The sequence below is a fragment of the Typha angustifolia genome, chromosome 10 (genome assembly GCF_048772165.1).
Source record: "Typha angustifolia cultivar Huaian chromosome 10, ASM4877216v1, whole genome shotgun sequence".
NCBI lineage: Eukaryota > Viridiplantae > Streptophyta > Magnoliopsida > Poales > Typhaceae > Typha > Typha angustifolia.
Window position 1 is genome coordinate 1,637,522 of NC_133248.1, and position 22,690 is coordinate 1,660,211.

A 22,690-nucleotide genomic window follows, 5' to 3' on the forward strand; every position below is an offset into this window, starting at 1 on the left:
TTTGGTGATTCTTAGAACACCAGGCTGATAAGGAATTGCTACGCTATTCTCACACAAATCATTCGTATATCTTTACGACAATATATTTTACAACCAAAACGAATAACCTAATGCAAATTATAAAGCTATAACTTTTTATTGATTTATATGTTTACATGTATTTTTCTCATCGGAGATCCGATTAAGCTTTGATTCAAACCATTACGTGATCTTCAAAACCGAAGTATTCGGTGTTTAATAAGACACTAAATTGTTAATTTTTTTTATAAAATAATTGTTATGTTTGATAATAAGTTAGTAAAAATGATTATAAAATCAACATCTTAAACTATAAGAAAAGAAGTTGAATTCATCAACAATTCATTTTCTAAGTAAAAGGCTGAAAATTAAGTTTGGTATTTGAAGTTTAAAAAAGCAGTAATTCGTTGAAAAAAAACTCATTAAATTTATCGAAGGAATTCAAATTCGAATATAAATTTAAAATTACCAGCTGCTTAGATATCCATAGTAGAAACAACTAAAAATCTAGACGACTTTTATTATAAAAATAAATAAAACTTAGCTGGTGGTGAAACACGACAAACTTCTAGAGAGAGGATTGACTTTTTCAAACAAACATTTTGGCCTTAAATTTGAAATATTTCTTCTTCTTTTTTTACTTTTATTTCTTAATTCATCTAGAGAAGCGTGCAAATTAATGTCCCTAGTTCTTCGCAAACATGCATTTAATTTTATATTTACTAGTTGCATTAAATCTAATTCCAAGCTCTTAAAGAATTAATTATGGGGAACAGTGCATACATATGTCACGCTATATTAAAAATAATAATTAGGGAAATCTGTATGTATCACCCAGCTTTATAATGTAATTATATTTTATATCCAATATTTTTAGTATTTTAAATCGAGCTATGATTTAGAAAATATGTGTAGAAAATACCTTGGATTAAATTTGAACTAACACCGTAAGAATATTTCATTAAGTAAAAATAATTAAAATACTCTTATTTTTAAAATAACTAAAATACTGTTAGTATGATTTGGTTGAAGATATTTTTATAATTTTAATAATATAATTAACTTAACTTAAAAATTTTTATTAAGTTTAACTGACCAATTGAACAACAAGGTATTTTATGCACATTTTTACTAAATTAAGAACTCAACTTATAAATAGTAAATATATATATATATATATATATACACACACTCGGATTCGAATCTAAATGACATTTGTATTTAGCGAGACACTATTAAATTCTCACTTTCTTATATATATTCTCTCTTATATGTGTTTAAATTCTACATAAAATAATACTTAAATACCACTGAGCAAGATACTTAAGATGGTTTAAGAGATTAATATTGTATGAGTATTTCTAGATCTCTAAGTTTGAGCATCATGTAATGGTTTAAATAGAATACTTTTAAGTTCTCATTTCTACCTAAAAAATTTAAAAATTTATTATACTTGACCTACTAAACTACCTATGTCACTTTCATACAGCAGCCAGCATTTATTTATGTAATATTTTGACTCTCTCAACCATCTAATTAATATCTTTCATCTCTAAAGACAATATAGATAGAAAATATTAAATGACATCTTACTCTAAATTTATATGTTTCAATGAAATTTAAAATAGATTTACAACAAAACTACATGAACAAGAACAACTATGTCAACATGGATAGACTAAGGAATTTTAGTTCGTTGGGTCGGGTCAGGTTTAAGCTTTAATGTCCTTCCTATAACTGGGTCGGGAGGCCCCATATACATATTATGTTACATCTATAGTATTTATAATTCCAATTTTAACACACTTTTGTTTGGGCATGCTAATATTTGTTAGATTAAAAATATTTAGCATTAGCGGAGTGGATTGAGCCTAAGTCTAACTTCGAGACGATAGTTCACTTGGTCGATTTATCGAGCCTAGGTTTAGGTTCAAGTCAGCCTAAGTGCGAGCACAATTATTTTGAAAATGCTTAAGCTTGAGCCCAAATTCGTAACCTAACCCACTATATATAAATTTCTAATTACAGACATAATAAAGTATATAAAGTATATACAGACATAAGCGATGCTCGTAGGTGCCTAATATAAATAACATTTATTGATCATAAATATATAAGCTATATATTAGATAAAGTGGTTAGCTTTCTCCAACTGAATAATTAAGCCAATCATCCAAAGAAACAAGTAATAACAAGCCTAATCTAAAAATCCTTCGGATACCAATTAAATTCATGGGGAGAATCAAATTCAGGATCTTCGTCGAGCATGAGTTGATAAGACCCAATCATTGTTATATTGGTGGCTTATCTGGTTTCACTCAATTAATTAGGTTTTTCTTTTCTTTTCTTTTCTCCGGCGAAAGAGATTATATTAACCGAAAACAAGCCTCAAAATATATCATGGCAAACTATTAAGAGAGGAGAGAACTATTTATTTATTTATTTAAGGGTAGGTTTTTTTTTTAATTAAAAAAATATATTTTAGGGTAGTTGTTGTTCATTTGTTTGCATAACTTGTTTGGTAAAAGTAGGCCCACTCCAAAGCCCACTAAGAGATAGTGGGCCCAGTGGTTTGGTACTAAGTCCGCATAAATATTCTCTTTCTATACGGACGTAAATTCCTCCTTTTGTCCTTTATTCTCAGAGTAGTTCTAGAGTTCTCCATAATTAGAATATTCTGCGTGGAAATAGCAATAAGGTAATAATACTGAGAGGGAAAAATTTACATTTCGCACCCTCTCTTTTCAGTATTTGCATTTCATGGCCCCTCTTTTAGATTTTCTTTTTCCCTAAAAGAAGCATTAGTTGCCGGGTGATTTGTGTAAAAATGTGTTAGGAACCGGCTTGATCCGATCCAAACAGTATAGATAATTTAATCGATGGATCTTTCCGAATTTTAGATATATTGTCATTCTTGGGAAGAGTTTTTCGACGAATCCAAGATGACAGGGTTTGGACTGTTACATCTTGAGATATCGACCGAACAATGGCCAAAGATCAAATAAACCTTAGTTTGATAGTCCTTCAATGGTTAGATAGGTATTAGATTAATTCCTTAATGTGAAGGAGAAGAAATTGTTATAAAAGAGGGGGATTAAGAATTAGAGAAAGCCAATCAAAGATTTGGGCGGTGGAAAGAAAGAGGTGGGAGAGGGCATCAATAGCTAAAGCAAGTAGAGAAGGAGATAAAAATACAATACTGATCAATTATCAGATAAACTCTAATTAAGATTTCTTCCACATATTTATAGAGATTCACCCTAGGATCCATCAACTAAGTTAAAAAAACCTTAACAAACTAACAATTTTCGCCCCAATGTGTTCGAATGCGAAATTATAGTTCTCTGTTGTTGCAAACGTGTGCAGGAGTTTGAATGGCCCAATTCCGTTCCAACGCACAATTTGCATTTGTATAAACCATTCGAACGCGGTCCCTACGTTCGAACGCTACCCCGGGCAAAAATCCTTTTATTTCTTCAAACAAAATCAACTAGATAAATAAACTTATTTCAATAAACCCAATATTGCGAGCGAAACTAATACGGACCAAATGATATCAAAATACCCTCATAATTATTGTCTTTAGTTCTGAATAGTAAATTTGTACTCTTTTACTCGTTTAGTTCCCGTCCAAGTTTAGATGCATCCCTAATTTACATAGATAATAATTTGCATCATTTTATATTAAATTTGGATACATTCAAAATAAAAAATAAAATAAAAAACATACTCTTTCTAAGTCAATTTTAGATATAATATTTTAAAATTAAAGAGCTGAAAACTAGCAATGCTATAATTAAAGGGTTTTAAACACTATGATAATTATTTGTGAAAATACTGGTAGAGTATATAAAATACTAAGTTTCACTTGAAAAATATACGGCCCCACCACCGGGGTTTCTATTTTTATTTATCTCCGTCCAAACATATTAAAATTAAGTAATTATTAGTGTCACGTTTTTGTTCTTTCCGGGATATAATTGTGTGATATAGCATTATACTGGGGGTGTAAATGTAATTTGGCTTATAAATTATTATCCTGCGGTATTAAAGGACTCCGAAGCATCTAACATGCATCCTGTCCGTCCGTTTGCTCCCACTAATTTCCATCTCAACGGTTCAGATTGATACGCTGGCATTCCCCTCATAATTACTTCTATGCGATCGCTCAAGCAAAGATTGCCGCACACCTCCACAGCGACACCCCACCAAAGTCCAAAACCAACACCTCTCTCTCCTCTTCTCTCTCTCTCTCTCTCTCTCTCTCTCTCTCTCGCTTCGCCTTGAGATGATCGAGGACCAAAATCCTAGCTCGATTCCTCCTACCTGAAGGTGCGAAAGACCCTTTGCGTCGATTTCTGCTTGGTTGAATCTTATCGTGCTTTTTTTTTCTTTTTTTTTTCTGCTGATCTGGGGTGCGATTGTAGTGCTCTCAGGTGTTGAGTGTGTCTTACTATGTTTTTTGGTGTTTGGAAGGAAGGATTGGAATAGAGCTGCAGTAAAAATGTCATCTTTACGTGGATGATTTGAGAATCTGAAAGATTCTTTGTTGGGTTAAAAAGGTTGAAAAATATGTTGTTGAATTGAAATGGTAGTTCCTGGGTTGAGGATTAATTGGGTTCTAGGGTGAAGTATGTACCGGGGAGTGATGCGGATGGCAATGCCAGATGTGTAAATATTAGAAGTTTCCCAGTTCAGGGATCTTTCTGTAAAGGTGACATCTTTTTTTTCTTATTATGTTTGATCGATTCTTGTGATCCTTGCGAATATCTTCATAAGAAGAGTTGCAGTAAAGATGTCAGCTATGTGGTGTGACTGTAGATTAATGCGATTTTGATGCATGGGTTAGTGGAGAAACTGAGAAATTGTCCATTGGGTTAGAGTAATTCGAGAAAGCAAGTTGTTGCATTGGAATTCCAGGTTGTCTGTTTAGAATCAGAGGTTTCATAGGCTGTGTTTGGCATTGGAGAGTAACCGAGTTGCTGGGAAATGCATTCTTTGCTGTCCTTGTGAGAAATGTAAATATTAGTTTGCTATACTGAGAGCAGAAAAGAAGGTAGAAAGATGCTATAATCTGCAGAGAAAAATAAAAGTTTCCAGCTACGAAGATGTTTCCCCAAAGGGGGGCATCTTTCACTCTTATCTGCTTGATTTCTTATAAATGTTGTTGCAAAATGTGGTATAATTAGGACAATGGCATGTTAAAGTATGTAACTTACCTATGCACTAAATATTACTGAATGCACTCAACGGAAATATGTGTTGGACCTATTTTTGAAAGACATGCAATTATTTCTTGCAAGCTTCCACCATTTATAATGAAACTTACATGTTAAAAGAAGTTATAACTTTATGTTTGCTCTTTCTTTTCTTTTTTCTTGTTGAAGACTATTTAAAAGCCTGTCACTAGGAGAATGAATTGTGAAAGTAATCCTTCAGCACAAATACTCACCCTGTTCATCCAACCTTTGGAACTGTCTACAATTTGGGTGCTATTGCTTCCAAGATCTTCAATTTCTAGAACTGTATTTGTTGATTAGGATTGGATTGATGTAGTGCTCTGACTTTGATATCTGCTAACAATACATACTCGTAGAATTGAAGGATATCTTCCTCTTCATATGACAATGCATTTGCAATCTTGTCGAATGTCGAGTAAATACAGGTCAATTTTTCCCAGCATAAGCTGTGTGTTAACTGTTATGTCATATGCCAGTTTTTCCTTCTAGGTATTGAGAAATAAAAATGATATCATTGCTTCTTGGATTTTAGATGGCATTTTGCAATGTTTGGATCGTTTGGATCAGGTGTCCTTTTTGAAGGAAAGGTACATTAATTGGTATCAGATGATGCCCTGGACAACAGTGAGTTTGTTATGTGGAGCAACTTTTGAGAACATAATGGGAGATTAAATTGTGTGACTGCTACGGAACTAGAAATGTATATGGAATTTAATTAGGACCAGATCTGGTTTATATCCATATCTGTTTCATGCAAATATAGATCTAAATTTTAGTATCCATCTAAGGTCTGTATCCGCATACATATCCGGTGCACAACTATGAGTACAGATATGGGTTGACTCCTAGCCAATCTGTATTTGATCTGTTTTCACCCCTAGAAAACGTCTTATATTTGTTTTCTTATCATAGTTGCAAGAAAAGTACCTACTTTAATCTATAATTTCCCTCTACTGGTAGTTGCTGAATCCTGTGTCATAAGGCCCAAAACTGCAAATTATTTCTGATATCATGATATCATGATATCATCAAGCAATGTTTCATTTTTCTTCCTTCTATTGGCGGTTAAAACTTAAAAGTGCATCATACTTCTGTTGCATTTTTCAGGATGAATCTGGTAGCATTGCATGTTTATCTCAACCATGAGTTGTAACTTGTATTGTTGGTTAGGATCCATAATTTAAACAAGTCACCGGGTTTTTTTTCTAGAAGGATCGAAGGACACATTGCTGAAGCTAGAAGTTCTGCTGCTGATTCTAAAATCCTCTAAAGTGGTAATTCAGGAGCCTCCAAGTATTGTTGTTTTTTTCTACTTGTTTTGGTTTCTCACATTATCTGTCCTTGTCCCATTTTCTAGGTAATCTCAGCATGGTTGGATTTTGCTGCTGCCCGTGTCCAGAAGATTGTGAAGAATATGCCCATCCAAACAATCCCATTTATAGGCACTGCATATGCTTGAGATACTTCTTTCACCAGCTATTTAGTGGGGTATATTTTGAATGAACAATTCGTTAGCACTTCATGATTGACTTATGTAATCTTTGTGACAAATGCTATGATTTAGATTTCAACTGTGCAATGATACTGGGAAAGGATGGCATATGAAACTGACCTGAACAAAGTTCTAGGATATATGTTCTATTGCTTATCAGCAAAAGATTTTCTTATTCTTGTGTTTGTATGCAGATCCTCTGCCTGTTTCATTCCTTTGTTTTTCTTTTCATTCTCTCTCTTCTCGTAAATTCTCCTTCCTGATAAATTGGCCTAGCAGTATTAAACCCAATAGAATTCGAGAATATTACTGTGGTGAACAGATAAATTTTGTTCTTTGATGGTTAAAGCATGTATTATTATGGTAGATATAATGCTTAATGTACACTGGAAATATCTGAAGCCATGAAAATTTGCCTTAAGTAATAGAATGATCATCACTTTGTAATAAGTTGACTGGAATAATTTATCATGTACAATCAAAATTAAGAAAGATATAATTGCCCTAACTGCACTTTCTTCGTACTTCATTTAGGTTGCATTGGAACTAGAATTGCTGGGAATATTACCCTAACTTATTCCTTTGATGGTAAAGATCATCAAGGATAACCGTTGTTCCACCTTTTTTGTGGAGCTCCCAGAACAGTGGACAAAAGCACCTTTTTTTTACTTTTTCAGATGCCAACATTGCCCATATGCTATTCCTCCTGAAAGGTAACAACTGTAGGAATTAAAGGATAAAATTACTTTATCCCACCTCCTTAACACAGCCTAAAGAGTAAATATTTAGGATAAATATTCATCTTATAATATTTAGTTCAATAGTGGTTTTGCATCAGTTATTGGTATTTTCTAAAGAAAGTACCACAGATTGTATTTTCTTCATAACTTGATGCTATGTACATCTACCAATAATTTTATGCGATTATTTTCCTGTCTCTGTAGTATAATGCAACATTTCAGAGACTTGAGGGAAGGACTACTATTTCCCCTGCTCAGGCAGTCACTCCGTCGACATCATCTGCCCTTGGTGCAAATGCTGCTGACAGTTCCTTGTCTGAGACCTCTCATCTTGTTCCCAGGTCTCCACCTTACGATACAGATACTAGATATTCCCGCTCTCAACGTGATGGGTTGGTCTCAAGGCGTGAAAAATCTATGAGCCTAATGGAAGGAGATTCACTGGCAACAAGAAGAAATGGTAGCAGTTCTGCAGCAGAACTTTTAGGTACTGCTAAAAAACAGAATAGTCCGGAATCTGAGTCAGAATGCAAAGCCAGTCGCTCTGAATCAGATAAGAATCTATCTGCAAAAGCATACGGTGCAGGTTATGTGATTACAACTTCGGAAGATGAAGATGTCTGCCCTACATGTCTTGAAGGTGATATTGTCTGATTCTGTCAAGTAAAAAAAAAATAATCAGTTTCTGGAATTTTATGTTAGCTTGTCTTTGGAAATGGTTCTGGTCTGATTTTATCTTCTTAAATGCTGAATCTCTGGGGTATCTGTTGTTCACTGTCAAGAAATACCAACTTGTTGAATTTGTTATGCAGAATATACCCTTGAAAATCCAAAGATTGTGGCGAAATGCTCTCATCACTTTCATCTAAGCTGTATATATGAATGGATGGAAAGAAGTGACAATTGCCCTATTTGTGGAAAGGTATTTTCTGATTTCTTATTTCTTTGAGTCATGCATATTCTCCTTTATTTGGATAGGAGTCGCTATGTGCCTTCTAAACAACCAAGATTAAATAGCTTTCTTTGCATCATGATCTTTAACATATTATTCATCCCTTGCATGCAATACAATGAGGTGTACCAATGAACATCTTCTTACTGTTTAGGGTTCTCAAGCTTTTGCTTGTTCTTGGATCCCCTCCTGTCCTTTGATAACTTTATGGAGAAAAAAAAACTTCTTGTTGTGCTTAAATAGCCAAGATTAGAATTTCTTTCATTTGTGATCCCATTTATATCTGCACATCAGTAATTTACTCATCTTGCATTGATGGTCTCATTGTAGGAGATGGAGTTCTGCGAGAGTCCATAAATATGATTTATATGGTCTACAATTCAGCAGAAATAATCTACAAAACGCAATACTGGAGTACGTTCCTGTAAATAAAATATCTGTAGCCTCAGAAGAGCATCATCTGAGATAGTAGTTATTATCAAGTACACCGACATGTCCACGAGTAAAGTTATGTAGCATATCGACTATAGTTTCTCAAGATATTGTATTCCACTATGATTTGTGCCATGAGCTGACAGTTTTGAAACAGCTTCTATGTCTCCCACAGTAATGACAAATGCTCAAAAGAAATTTTCTGCTGTCTTTATGATATGCTTCATGAGCAGGTGGCTTTTATTTGGGTCATACCTTTCATAAGGCACCAAAATCTCTCAGGTGAGGATTTTGGATGGTAGATCAGGAAAAATAATTCTTTATAAAGAGCATTCTGCAAGAGAAAATGGATTAACTACAGGCATGGGATGAAAGATATTTTCCTTTTCTAAGCATTCATAGTATCATGTGAAGGATGAGGAGGTTCCATTTCCAATTAAATAGTTATTCAGCAGGTGTCAAGATTCCTCTGGTTTGCCTCAACTGAGAAAGGAATACAACTAAATTATTGTTGAGTTCGTTCTTGAAGAGTGTTTGGCTTAATGCAGTAGACTTGCATAGTTGCATGTCCTTATTTGTTATGAGTTTTGCTCTGCTGGGAAAAAGACCAAGCATTTGCTTGAAACATGAATTTCATAACAAGTAGATGAAAGTCACTTGTACAAGATTTGTGACAATTTTGTTAATTAAAGACCTAAAACCACAATATTAAAGGCCTCCTTTTGTTCTGGAATAAGCATTTATTTCAGTTTAGAGGTTTATACTACTATACTAACTAAACAATAGTTTATCTCTAGTTTGCTAATATCTACTACTCATCTCCTCTTTCATTAATATTTTTACATTTACTAATAAACTTTAATTACTATTTTACTCTTACAATAAATTCACTTCAGTAAACTATTATTTCAATCATTCTCTCCTCTTTTTATCCATCCACTATAAAATGTATTTTAGCCATTTGTCACCTTCCTTTAACCAAATGCCATATAAACTTATACCAATATAAGCTCAGTTATGCATATTTGAGAAACTGGCATCAGGAACTAGTTTGAAAGTTATTCCATATCCAAAAGCCACCTAAAGGTAAACTTGAACAAAATAGAGGCAACAATCCAAAAAGCAGATGAATGTGACATTCCTGTGTCACAGAAATCCTTCTAGAACCTTTTGGCAAACTAAAACTTTAAAAAGATTTTCCATTTCTACAGCAGGCCCTTTGCTGTTGCACTCCTAATTTGCAAATATCAATTATAAGTGCTAATGGATTGCACTATATATAGTTCATCTGATATATGGAAACTTATTTCCATCCAAAAGTTGATTCACCCTTAACTGCATCTTATAGGCAGTCAAGCATATAACCTAAATCCAACAATCTATAATAGCTGTCCCCTTGGTTTCATGTACCATTGTCATGTTTTCACTAGTAGAAATTTCGATAGTTCCCCATGTTTTCTTCTGTCTAGTGAAACAAATGAACAATTGAGCAGCTGCTTGTGCATTCAGATGGCGTAGAAGAGTACTAACAAAGCACAACTTGAGGGGTAATAAGTGGAAAAATTGCATACCACTTATGACATGGATTAAAAACCATATATCATAGAAGGACAATACTACAGTTTACAGCTAAATAGAAGGAAAACAAGCCAGCTTTATTAGGGGTAGATGATTGCTGGATCAAAACACACAGTTTTCTTCACCTACAGATTCACCAACTTGAGGGCATCCCCCTTCTCCTGCAGCGAAATAAGCAAGCTATCGAAGCTCTTCTTGAAGGAATCAACTCCTTCCGATTCTAGCTGGGAACCTACTTGGTTCCAATCGATACCCAACTTCTCAAGTGCACTGTATATGCCTTCAGCCTCAGATATATTAGAGTCAATGGTCCTTGAAACTGTGCCATGGTCGATGAATGCTTCCAGGGCCTGATCAGGCATGGTGGAGACCTGAAAGAATACAAGGAAATAAAAGCAATAAGCAAATGGAATAGTTATATTTCCTTGGTATTACTCAAGGATTTAGATGAGGAAATATTGTTGAAGCTCACCGAATCAGGTCCTATGAGAGGAGCCACATACAGAGTGTCAGGATAGGCTGGATTCTTGACACTTGTAGATGCCCACAACACTCTCTGCTTCTTGGCGCCTTTCTTGACTAAAGCCTCCCACCGTGGACCAGAAAATTTCTTTTCATAGAGCTTATATGCAAGTGCAGCTTGAGCAACAGCAGCCTAAGGAGTATAACACAAACACACATAACTATCTCTTCTCAAAGGGAGAATGAGGGAGGAAGGGAGGGAGGGAGAGGTCTTTCTGTTTGCTTTACCTTCCCTCGGAGATCAAGGGCTTCAGGTGTTCCAATCTTTTCAAGCATTTTATCTATCAGGGTGTCAACACGACTAACAAAGAAGGAAGCCACACTGGTAACTCTGGATAGGTCATTCAACCCAGAAGACTCGAGCCCATCAAGGTAAGCATCGATAACTGCTTCATATCTTGAGAGTGAGAAGATAAGCTGTACATCATACACAGTAAACAGTATAATATTAATGAAACTTTCACTTGAATAACAGATGAATCTTTACAGTATATATACAGGAGAAAATCTGTAATATGCAGTTGACTAAAGATCATAAACGGGACCAACTTCAGCAAGAATACCCTAAATCACAACCAAACAAGAAGATATGATGTTCTACTAACATATATTTTTGCATTCCATCCAAATCCAAATAGGAACCTAATATAAACCAGAGAACTAAGTGTTCCTTTGGGACTATTACATGTCCAAATCCAAGATAACTATAAGTCTCATCCAAATACTGTATATCATGTCTCACATCTGAATCCAAGTCTGACCCGACAGCACCAATTATATATGTTTCATGGGATCCGACACTAATAAACTCAGTTGTCTACTTGTTCCAGTAATGGATTAGGGTTCATTCTGACCATATACAAAACATACTAAAATCACCTAAAATCATTAAATGCATTTTAGATGTTTTGGTAATTACATGCAGTTGAACTTACTGTAACATTGACGCTTATACCATTAGAGATGACTTCTTTGATAGAGGGAATACAATCTGCAGTAGCTGGGATTTTTATGTAGACATTGGGGCGGTTAACCACTTTATGCAACCATTTTGCAGCTTCAACAGTTCCATTGGTATCATTTGCAAGTCTAGGAGAGACTTCAACAGATACATATCCATCACCTCCATCGGTCTCATCATAAATCGGTTCAAAAAGTTTGCATGCATCTTGGATATCCTTTATTACAAGCTCCCAATACGCATTCTCTATGTCCTTTCCAGATGATATAAGCTGCCTGAAATCACCATGAGTTCAGAAAATAATACTATAAGAGAAATGATTAAGAATAATGAACCGACCAATGCATAAATGTTCATACAAGCTATGGTTTTGTTCAGTAACCCTTCCATGTCAAACAATTGTATGTAACTATTTGAGTAATAATGTCACCAAAAGGAACTATATGATACAAACTTATCATTTTCATACAGAAAATGTACTGTTAGACAAACAAAAATACATCAAGAAAAGATAAAACACTCTAAATCATTGTTTATGGCATTAAATACTTTCTTCTAAATTTCCATGTAAGATATTAGTAGGGCATGAAACTGAGAACAAAAGCTTCTCTTCAGACATAAAGAGAATTAAAGACTGTCAACATATTTGAAGTTGATACTGAAGAAATAAGAGACAGCGGATGTTACTTGAATTGTTCGTCATAGGCATTAGATGATGATATGGCTTTCTGAAAAATCTGCAGTACATTAAGCGGAATTAAATAGTCAGAAGAGAAATCCAAAAGAACAAAATAGGAAGCAAAAAGGAAATATAAATGTTACCGTAGGGTTGCTGGTCACTCCCCGCACTCCACTAGCAATAAGTGGCAGCAGATCTGTTACTGGGCGACAGAGATTATCATACCAGGGAGATTGCCCTTGTTGCTCATAAAGGTCATGAAGGTTTGTTCTCTTTGTTGGTACACCATTTCCAGCTTTCCCAGAGCACCTAACACTGCAATACATAGTTCATTAAGGAAAAACAATGACTTGAATTTCGATGAAGTGAATGAACTTGCAAATAGAAATATAGAGCAGACATGAGCTCAAAGACCTAACACCCGTTATACAATTTGCAAGTGTGTGCAAAGAGCAAATATTATGTACATGCATGAAAGTAACATGGTTAGCATTTCCAATAAAGAGGGTATATGCAAAGACACATATACATGTGACATAAAATAACTGCTTTTACTCCATTAACCAAACTTCTATATGATGTCTCCTTAATGTCAAAGAAAACTATGGTTGGCATCTTGGCCAACTTGAGGTAAGCAATGCACTCCCACATGGCTTGTCCCACGAGGTCATCCATATGCACCCACTAACTGGACTGGCCAATAGAGAGAGGCATCTGTTTGCAAAACTGCAAACTGCCTAAATCTCTTTGTAATAAAAGAAGTCCTCCCAAAATTTGTTTTTGACATTATAGATAGTTTAGAGGGACGCCAGCTATTACCAGGTGCACACTTTTCATTGTTTACACATCAAACTAGCTTTACTTTTAATCTTTTATAAACAATTCAAGGCAACAGATGTTGAAGCCACATTAGGAATGTGTTATGTTGCATTCTTTCCTATCTCAATAGCATGGTCATGTGCTACATTCCTATAATATGATGATCTATTAGCATAGTCCATATATATCATGACAGTCTTGATCCATACATATCAACATAGTCCACACATATCAATTAACTTGGCAATACCCAATATCCTGGTAACCTAAAACGTATCAAACTTCTTCACGATACCCTTTCCAATAAATGAGAGAACAGAAGAAAAGTAAAGTCAAACAAGTAACTGCTCAATTATCTCGTTTGCATAAGAAAATAACATCGAGAAGAAAAGGAAAAAAAAATGTGTGAAAAGCCATGAAATGGGCCGAAGTGAAGAAAAAGAATGCGACAAATATTTTTTCACTACTTAATTTTATATTATTTTTCCATCACCCCCATTCTCTTCTAATTACTAGCCAAACAATTGAAACAAGCAACTGCTAAATTTCTTCTCTTTTCTCCTTCAATTTAACAAGGAGAAAATAATTAGGTAAACAAGATTTCCTTTTTCTTTGTTTCTTTTCTCCTACCAACTTTTCTCTCGTCTATTTCCATTTCTTTCTCCAAAAAAATTGCGTAAAGAGCCAAATTAGAAGCACAAGCTACCTCGGCTATCCGTAAGCAAAGTGAAAAAGACATCAAAACCAAAACAAACATGCTTTTCTACTACTCCACTACCATTGCAACTAAGATCAAATAAAAAAGAAGGCTCCTTTGCATCTAGTACTAGAAAGGATCTCGAAAAAGACTTGAACAAAATCACACAACACCTACAAGAGGTACTCAAAGAAAGTGCCATGGATCGGGGAGAAACGTACACCAAAGAGATCCTCTCGCGCTGATCTCTGCGAATCGAGAGGCGAAGAGGTGAGACGAGGCCCCGGATCGAAGGATGGAAACTAGCGGAGAGCTTCGGTTCGGATCCGACCGCGAAAGAGGAGCGAGGAGAGGCGAAGCTAGGGTTCGCGAGCTTGGAGATCGAAGCCATAGCGACGGTAGGGAGAGAGAGAGAGAGAGGGAGAGAGAGAGAGAGAGAGAGAGAATGGAAGAGAGAGAGGAAAGAGAAAGATTAAAAGGGTTTAAGAAAAATTAGTTTGAATTAATAAAAGCTCGAAACGAAATATATATACAAAAAAATATTCACGGGTTGTTGAGAATAGTTGAATTCGCTGAAGATCGTATGCATTATTAACTGCAGGAAATACTACAACACTGGGGTCCTTTTTTAAGTCAAAACCTAACAGAAACTGCCGAGTACCGAATGTTGCAAATTGCTGCAGAAAAGAATGCAGGCGATCCGCTTCTTTCATAGGTAGGGGTAGAATGGGAAGAAAGGTTGGTGGGCGTATAAGATGGATTAGGTGCACGTCGTTGTTTGCTTGTCGAATTATGGTCTTTATTTTGTTTCAAAAAAAAAAATTTTAAAATTTTTTGACTCGTTTTTAATTTTTAGATTCGAATTTTGGAAAGAAAGTGTACGATTTGGGGGCATTTTTAGGGAATTTTGCATTTCACGTCCTATATTATTTATTTATTTCAGTTTACTCTTATCATTTCGTTATTTTTTTTATAAAATTAAACCCTTGTTTTTATTTTGTTAAATAATACGAAACAACTTGTTTAGTGTATTTTTGAAAAGGCTAATAATAAATTAAAATTTGTGAAAATTATAGGGTCTAATTAGGGGTGAAAATGGGTAGGATTAACTCCGATCCAACCCGCTACCCAACCAGATTCGGATAGAGAATTTCTATTCGATTCGAATACGGATATAGTTTTTAAGAAAAATTCGAATTCGGATTCGGATATAGATCAGATATATTTTTCGGATTTGAATATGGATATCGGATATTCGTTTATCCGTATATTTTTTAAAATAATTTACAATTTTTAGTTTGCTTATTTAAATAGTAAATATTAATATTATTACTAATAATAAGTTATATATTATTTATAGAGATTAATTTATCTAATTTTATATATTTGACATACAAAAAAATTATTTGTTGTAAAATTTTAATATTTTTATGTTAATTATATTTAAATAAAATATTATAATTCTTTTAAATTTAATCAATATCCAATCCTCTATCCGTAAATTATTCGTATCCGTTTGGTTAAGATATGGTTTTAAATTTTGCTATTATCCGAACTAAAAATATGGGTTCAGATATGGGTTAAGCACTATACGATCCGTTTTCACCCTAGGTCTAATTGTATTAAGAATAGTAAAAGGACGGGAGTAAAACCTTCTAAATTCACATTATTTGAATGTAGTTAAACACCTTTTCTTAAATTTTATGCCCATCAATTTATAACAACCATGATTATCAAATATGTGTGTTTATTTATTAAAAAATTAAAAATTTCAGAAAAATTATTGTAGGATTAAATATTAGCCCAATAAGTTTACAAAGAAGTTGGTAGTCTGTTACAATAACTCAATAAGTTATAGGTGTGCAAAGAATTAGTGACTCATTCTTTCATTCTCACCTACTTTTAGATGAACTCCTGGAAAAGTTTGGAACCCTAATTTTTTTAATCCTTTAATTGAATGGATAGTAATCAATAACGAAATTAATTCCTAAGGAGTTTTCTAATTTCTGCCAAGTAAGGGTTTTTTTTTCCCTTAATTTATCTTATACTTAATGAAGACTTGGAAGTTTTGTGAAGTCAAAGTAATGTCTTTGAGCATGATTTAGACCTACTGGATTTCACTAAAGAGAAAATGATAGTTATGATTAATGTCAAAGGAAAAGAGTAGAATAAAACATCTCAAAAAAGATCCTAAACTTAATCTGAAGTAAACAATCATAAACTACTTAGTCAACTCTTAAATTAGTTTCTCTAGCAATAAAATATTAACCGCTATAACAATCATTAATAAATTATAGGGAGAAATATAATTTACACTTTTTATTTGTAGTTAGGCCAAAATTCATAGCATCTTTTAGAATTTTCATTTGTGTCGCTTAACTTTCTTATAATTTTAACTTATACTTCGATAAATATGATATATAAGTGTATGCAGATTCGAATTTCAAACGATAATGGTTTTCTAAAATTTTGACTTGCATTTCTAGCATTGTTTTTCATAAGCCATGGTTATATTTAAATTTGAAGAAGAAATAAGAAATAATTTTTAGTTATCAGCTTTGTGAAGTCTTAATCTATAGGTAAGATGGAACTCTCCATCACAGGAGAAGCTCAAATGTTGGATTGATATCTTGCAAGAACTAAGTAGATGAGGAAGTTTGACCAGTGAAGGGCCAAGTGGCTTTTTTTTTTAATTTGAAGGATGGATGGATGGATGGATGGATGGATGGATGGATGGATGGCAGTCAATATCCTTTTGGTGTGATTACAAGTAATTGTTCTTTTGGTATGATGAACAGAGATCAAGACAAAGAAAAGATCTACTTTGACCAAACAAAAGAAGCCAAATCAGGGGCCAGTTCTTTGGCAGCAGTTGTTATTCAAACTATTTTTCCTTCCTCTAGTAGTAGTCTAACATCAACATGATTAGGCTGAACAGTTCACAATACCAAAGATTAAATTATTCAATATATTCAGATTCTGATCTGCTATGCTTCTTGCAGGAAAGAGAAAAGGAGGGAAACTATATATACATAATTTTGTAAACTGAAAATATATCTTTGAATCAAATATGATCATCTTCTGTTTCTGAATTGAAGAAAAATTGCAGTACAGCTGAAGAAAACTCTGCAGCACAGATAAGGGGACAAATAATTACATGTTGATGTATGTAGTTGGGCTCTCTTTTGTGGCCAATCTCAATTATTTGGTACATAGGTCTCATATAAATTAGTTTATGCCCTACAAGGGCAAGGTTTGTTGTAATCAATTCAGCATGCTTGTTTGCCAATTCACCAACCAGAAGTAATTCAGTTCTCTTCCACAATTAAACTTTACCTAAAACATTTACACCACATACCTTTTTGATGGCCCACAGGAATGCATCCAACTTTTACTGTTTATTTTCTTGTTAAATGAATATATCCTATAAAAGAATTACAGACAAGTTCTTAGAGGTAATGTAACAGAAATCTAATAGGTGAGTTTTATGATGTCAGGAACAACACCACAAAGTGGAGATAGTAAACATACATTTATCATCTATGGTCATAAATGAAAAAAAGAAAAGAAAAGAGAGATGTATAACAGCTTGGCAAGTAAGAACCAAAAATTGTACACTTTGCGATGGTAATGAGATAGTCGAAGCCCGTGTTTTAAGATGATGCCGCTACCAAGGCTTCAGGTCACCCACTGGACCTGCAGTCCAGTTCAAGACCTTCTGACCTGGCTCCAAGTAGAGGCTTTTATCATGTGGTAGTTTTCGAGCAAGCCCATTCAATATCTGATGGAAAGCATCGCCTGGTTTGGCAGGTTGAGGGAACAACATTGCCTGTTTCATTGAAGGGTTTGCAAGTAATCTCTGTTTCCTTAATATGACATCTGGTGGTATTGAGGTAAGGATGGCGTCCAAATTGGGAACATCCACTTCTGCGACAAACACACCGATATCCTCCCATGGGATTGCATCCGCAAAAGGCAGCACGATGTCATCAGCTATAATTACTGGGATGCAACCAAAAACCACAGCCTCCACCAATCTGGGACTCCATGGAGCCCAACCCAATGGACACAAGCAGAAAATGGCCCGCTGCATGTCTTCGTAATAAGTAGTAGGGTGTACCGTAGAGATATCAAATAGAGGGTTGTCTTTAAAATTCTCCCACACTGATGCACGTGCACCTCTGTTTAACATGATGAAATCAATTGCATATGATTAGTCAATAGTTATGTAAGCTAATCAATTTCTGAGGTCCTATAACTCTGTCTGTTCTATAACATATCAGGAACTTTTACCTGGCATAATATCCGCCCTCTGGATCGTTATCCACATCATAGAATAAACCACGGAAATAAACAAAGATAGATCGAAGAGTGTCAGGAGGAACCAAGTGAGCATGCATTTTCTGTGGAGGGGCATATGGAGGAATGGTGATGGAGTCTTCTTTCAAGCAGACATGATTCCGCTGCCCAAAGGTCTGAACCAATGTAGCACGTTGCAGCAATGGGAGGATTCCCCGCTCAATTGCTTTCTCTTCCTGAACCATGGTAGTGTCAATTATATGAGAGATAGAGGTTATAAAATAATTGAAAGGTCTACTTAACAGCGTGCACATTCAATGTGATTTCACCTGGAACTTTGGGAGAATGGTTAAACAACTTAATTCTTTGGGAATATCAGTATCTATTACAGGTATAAAATAGTTTAAGCCAGTATAGACAGAAAAGGCACAAGAGAAGAAAATAGCAGCAATAAAAACAGCAAATAGCATCACAATTGATTCTTTCCATATAAAAATTATTAAGCGCGCAAAGACCTAACAAGTGAAAGATTATTTTCAGGAGTTCAAAAATTAAATTTATTCAGTTGACATGGTCAAATGGACTTCATCACTAATTAACAATGAGAAGAGCAGCATTTACACCAGATATTCTCATTAGAGTTAAGCATCTATTTCAGAGGGTAGGTGGCCACAACTGGAAATTAGCATCTCAAAGTCATATCTTACCTGATAATGGAAGCAAGCTCCAAAGTCATGTGGTACAACAAAGAAATGATCTGCTCCCTCTGTTCTATTCCAGTAAGGCCACTTTGATGCAATTAGCTGTATTGCACTTCTCATCATTCGGGGAGACTTAAAGGGCAAAGGAAGACCAGCTGAAGTTAAATCACATGTTGTGTATACAGGTGTGTAAAACCAATCGGCTTCCTCGGGATTAAGAGTCCGGACAGGGCTTGACAACAAGAATCGATGCATGAAAATCTCCGCAGCAAACATGTGATTGAGGCATCTTGAATCCTTTTGGATAATCTTCTTGTTGTATTTACTTGGCAACTCATACACAAAAACCTTTAACCTTCCAACAGGATTATCTTCCAGCACATCACCGGCACTCCCTACAGTTGGATGATTTACATTGTTAGAATATGGAAGTTGGCATTAGGAGCTTTCAGAAAATGCTCCTGAAAAAGATTAGTTTCAGATCCTTGATGGCTCTAGAATGAGGAAAATAGAGAAAGATACTAATGGCATGTTCCTAAACCTGTGCATTCTCTAATCTGCATAGATGACTCCACGTAGAAGCCCATGTGTGACATGACCTTGTGAAGTGTTCATTCTTAATATAGAAATATAACAAAGAACAGTTATATATTATTGAGATCTTGAATTTTAAAGTTTGGACCGAGCAGAAACTAATCAGAGCGCAAAAGTTACTGAGTTCCTGAACTCTTCGAAATCTACAACAATTCACAAAGTTTCCCAATTGGTCGAGCAGAGGCAATTAAACCCAAGGAAATCGAAAGATTCAAAACTGATATGTTTGATCATTCATGTTAGATTTCAACCTGACTAGCAAGATTAAAAAGTGGATTCAGGATTACATCCAATAAATCTCAGCTTTAAGTTGAAAAAAAAATTGTGCAAATTATTGGGATGAATGAAAAGATCAATTTAGAGTAATCGGTATAGTCTCTCATTTCAGATGCCGCCGCCAAATTGCCAATTCACAGTGCACATGTATCATTTGATTAGTAGAAAATGAATAATCTTGCTTCCTACTGTAAATCTATGTCATGCTCAAAGTTCCCAAAAGAAAGTTACAAACTAGTGCATCAATCCTTCTAAAATAACTTCAATCAAAAAAAGAAAATAATTGAAGAGGAAATACCTGACAAATTGAGCAGTCGACTCTAGTCAAACAATCAAATTATGTTATTAAAAATGTCTTCTTTTTTTAAAGAAAATCAACTTCGATTTTCCAAATAATCCTCATCACTTCTTGTTCTATTGTACGAAAGACTTTTTTATGGAAAAGACCCATATCAATAATCACCAGGAAATAGAAATAGCCACACAAAAAAAAGCTACATAGTTCTAATGGGCTATATCGCAGCCAAACATTCCCAAAAGCTGCCTAATTTCATATTCCAGCAACAACTGATCAATTCATATCAAATTCCAGGTAGTAAAAATTAAAATTAAAAAAAAAACGATTGAATGAATCCAACAAAAACATCAACCCACATGAGATTATCAAAACCCACCTGAAATCCTCTCCGTCCGGTGGCCGTGCTCCGGATCCTCCGCAACAATCCCATCATAAACAAAACAACAAAGGAGAAGGGCGAAGACCCACATCCCCTTCTCCATCCCCATCCCTCTCGAGACCCCAATCTCTAAAGCAAGAGACCCGAAATTATAAAGGAAAAAGGCGAACTGGGTATTTAAGAATCTGATGAGAAGAGGCTAAAGGTGGCAGCTTTTTAGCTTTTTGTACCAAATGTAAGGAAAATTTTGGTGAGTGGTTGAGGGAGAGTTGTCTACCTTCCTTTGGATTCCTATAGCTTGAAGAGAAGAGAGAATTGAACCAATTAGGAAACAGTTCTCTCTAAAGTCTTTGCTTGAAGGAAAGATGCTAGTTTTTTTCTTTCTGTGAGCTGTTCCTACTCATACTTGGATTGATGGTCAACCTCAAGATTGGAAATAAATAATAATAATAACAATAAATTACAAAGTGCCCATTATGCCCAAAATTAAATTATAACTATAAACTTTTATTTATATCACTTTTATCTCCTATAATTTATACTAATATGAAACTATTTACTTTTTTATTCAAACTTAACAAAGAAATCTAAATCATCTTAAAAATATTGCTAGAAGATTCATATTTAGCTAACAATAAGAATATTAATATCATAGGAGTATTATAGTAATTTATAATTTCTCTGTTAACTTTGGATGAAAAAAATTAATACTTTTATATTAGTCTAAACACACAGGATCAACAATAGAAATAAAAATTAGAGATAATAAGATAGATGTGTTCCTTTCATTCCTCCCACTCTCTTCCCACCTTTCACCAACTCTTATTATTTGTTTATTTCATCTTACATTTAGTCTTTTAGTACTAACCTAAATTTTTTCAAAGCAATTAATGAGTTTAACCAGGTACATGCACATTGGTTTTATCATTTATGTATGATGAAGTTTATATAATTTTATATATAATGAAAAATTGCGAGCCCATCTGTCTATGAAATGATTGGATTGAGCTTCTATTATTCTTTTTAGATGTTCATTGGTTTATGAATGGTTACTGTTACTAATTTATCCTATAGCTTTGAGTATAGCAGTCCATTCTTTTGTTTATGATGTGATTTCCTCCTAATATTCTTCAAATATTATTATTTTATTTTGCATCACCCATTTGTTATATACTGTTATTGTGTATGCTAATTATATTTAATATGGTATAAAGTTAAAATGATAGTTTAGTAAACAATTAAAATATTTTTTACAATAGATTGATGAAGAGAGAGAGGATATCTTTTCAAACAGAAAATGATAATTAATAAATATAAAATTATTATATGAAAGAAGAGATGAGAGAGAAATATATGTTAGTAGGCTAACTGATTATTTACTTATTATATTAATATAAGATAATTTATATCATAATCAATAAATGTTTATTCCTTAAGTAAACGGAGATTTAAGGGCATAATTATTATGCCCCAACAAAAGGGAGCCAAAAAAGTCTAACAATTTTGTTTATCTCTTTAGAGATTTGACTTAGTTACCTAACTTATATATTAGATATCGATCGATAAAACCGACAACAGTAACCAGTTCCTAACCCTAGATATAGAAGATCTCTTTCTCTTTCATAGCATCAGACTTAATTATATTGCTCAAAAGTCTCAATTCTCATCAAGAGTTGATGCTAATTTCAACATGATCATCAAGCCTAATTGCTTGAAAGATCATCTCAATACCTATATATAGAGAAGGTTTAGGTTGTAAAACTAATTAACGAATTAATCACACTTTGACAATATTTTTTCAATTTAATGGGTGCAATTAGGACCCTACCATGTGGTGGCAAGCAAGTTTAACACGCTTTTCAGGTGATTAAATGAATTTATATAAGTTTCGGTGGTCAAAGTCAAATAACAACCAATAATAAGTAAACTATTTAATTTCTAATTCTAATTAGTATGCCAAAGGAGACTAGGTAATCGAAAACGGGTCGGATCCAATTTAGGTGGATGGAAGCA

General features: G+C 34.2%; 3 protein-coding genes across 4 annotated transcripts; 1 reads left to right on the forward strand and 2 right to left on the reverse strand.

Moving 5' to 3' along the window:
• Positions 1 to 4,213: 4,213 nt before the first annotated feature.
• On the forward strand, positions 4,214 to 9,088 carry LOC140768265 (E3 ubiquitin-protein ligase At3g02290-like). Of its 2 annotated transcripts, none has more exons than XM_073108483.1 (6): positions 4,214 to 4,350; positions 6,468 to 6,532; positions 6,616 to 6,746; positions 7,695 to 8,130; positions 8,303 to 8,412; positions 8,773 to 9,088. In XM_073108483.1, exons 3-6 carry the CDS (start codon positions 6,627 to 6,629, stop codon positions 8,797 to 8,799), a joined length of 693 nt encoding a protein of 230 aa, XP_072964584.1. In that variant the 5' UTR covers positions 4,214 to 4,350; positions 6,468 to 6,532; positions 6,616 to 6,626; the 3' UTR covers positions 8,800 to 9,088. The 2 variants fall into 2 exon arrangements, with proteins under 2 accessions (XP_072964584.1, XP_072964585.1); XM_073108484.1 differs by having other exon boundaries at positions 4,229 to 4,350; positions 6,366 to 6,532.
• Positions 9,089 to 10,414: 1,326 nt separating this feature from the next.
• Positions 10,415 to 14,577, reverse strand: LOC140768264 (uncharacterized). Its single transcript, XM_073108481.1, has 7 exons — positions 14,352 to 14,577; positions 12,758 to 12,929; positions 12,623 to 12,672; positions 11,910 to 12,210; positions 11,203 to 11,391; positions 10,925 to 11,107; positions 10,415 to 10,823 (listed from the first exon to the last, which is right to left on the reverse strand). Exons 1-7 carry the CDS (start codon positions 14,519 to 14,521, stop codon positions 10,578 to 10,580), a joined length of 1,311 nt encoding a protein of 436 aa, XP_072964582.1. The 5' UTR covers positions 14,522 to 14,577; the 3' UTR covers positions 10,415 to 10,577.
• Positions 14,578 to 17,509: 2,932 nt separating this feature from the next.
• Positions 17,510 to 21,041, reverse strand: LOC140769231 (probable beta-1,4-xylosyltransferase IRX10L). The gene is made up of 4 exons (XM_073109871.1): positions 20,675 to 21,041; positions 19,137 to 19,525; positions 18,424 to 18,665; positions 17,510 to 18,311 (listed from the first exon to the last, which is right to left on the reverse strand). Exons 1-4 carry the CDS (start codon positions 20,784 to 20,786, stop codon positions 17,798 to 17,800), a joined length of 1,257 nt encoding a protein of 418 aa, XP_072965972.1. The 5' UTR covers positions 20,787 to 21,041; the 3' UTR covers positions 17,510 to 17,797.
• Positions 21,042 to 22,690: the final 1,649 nt, after the last annotated feature.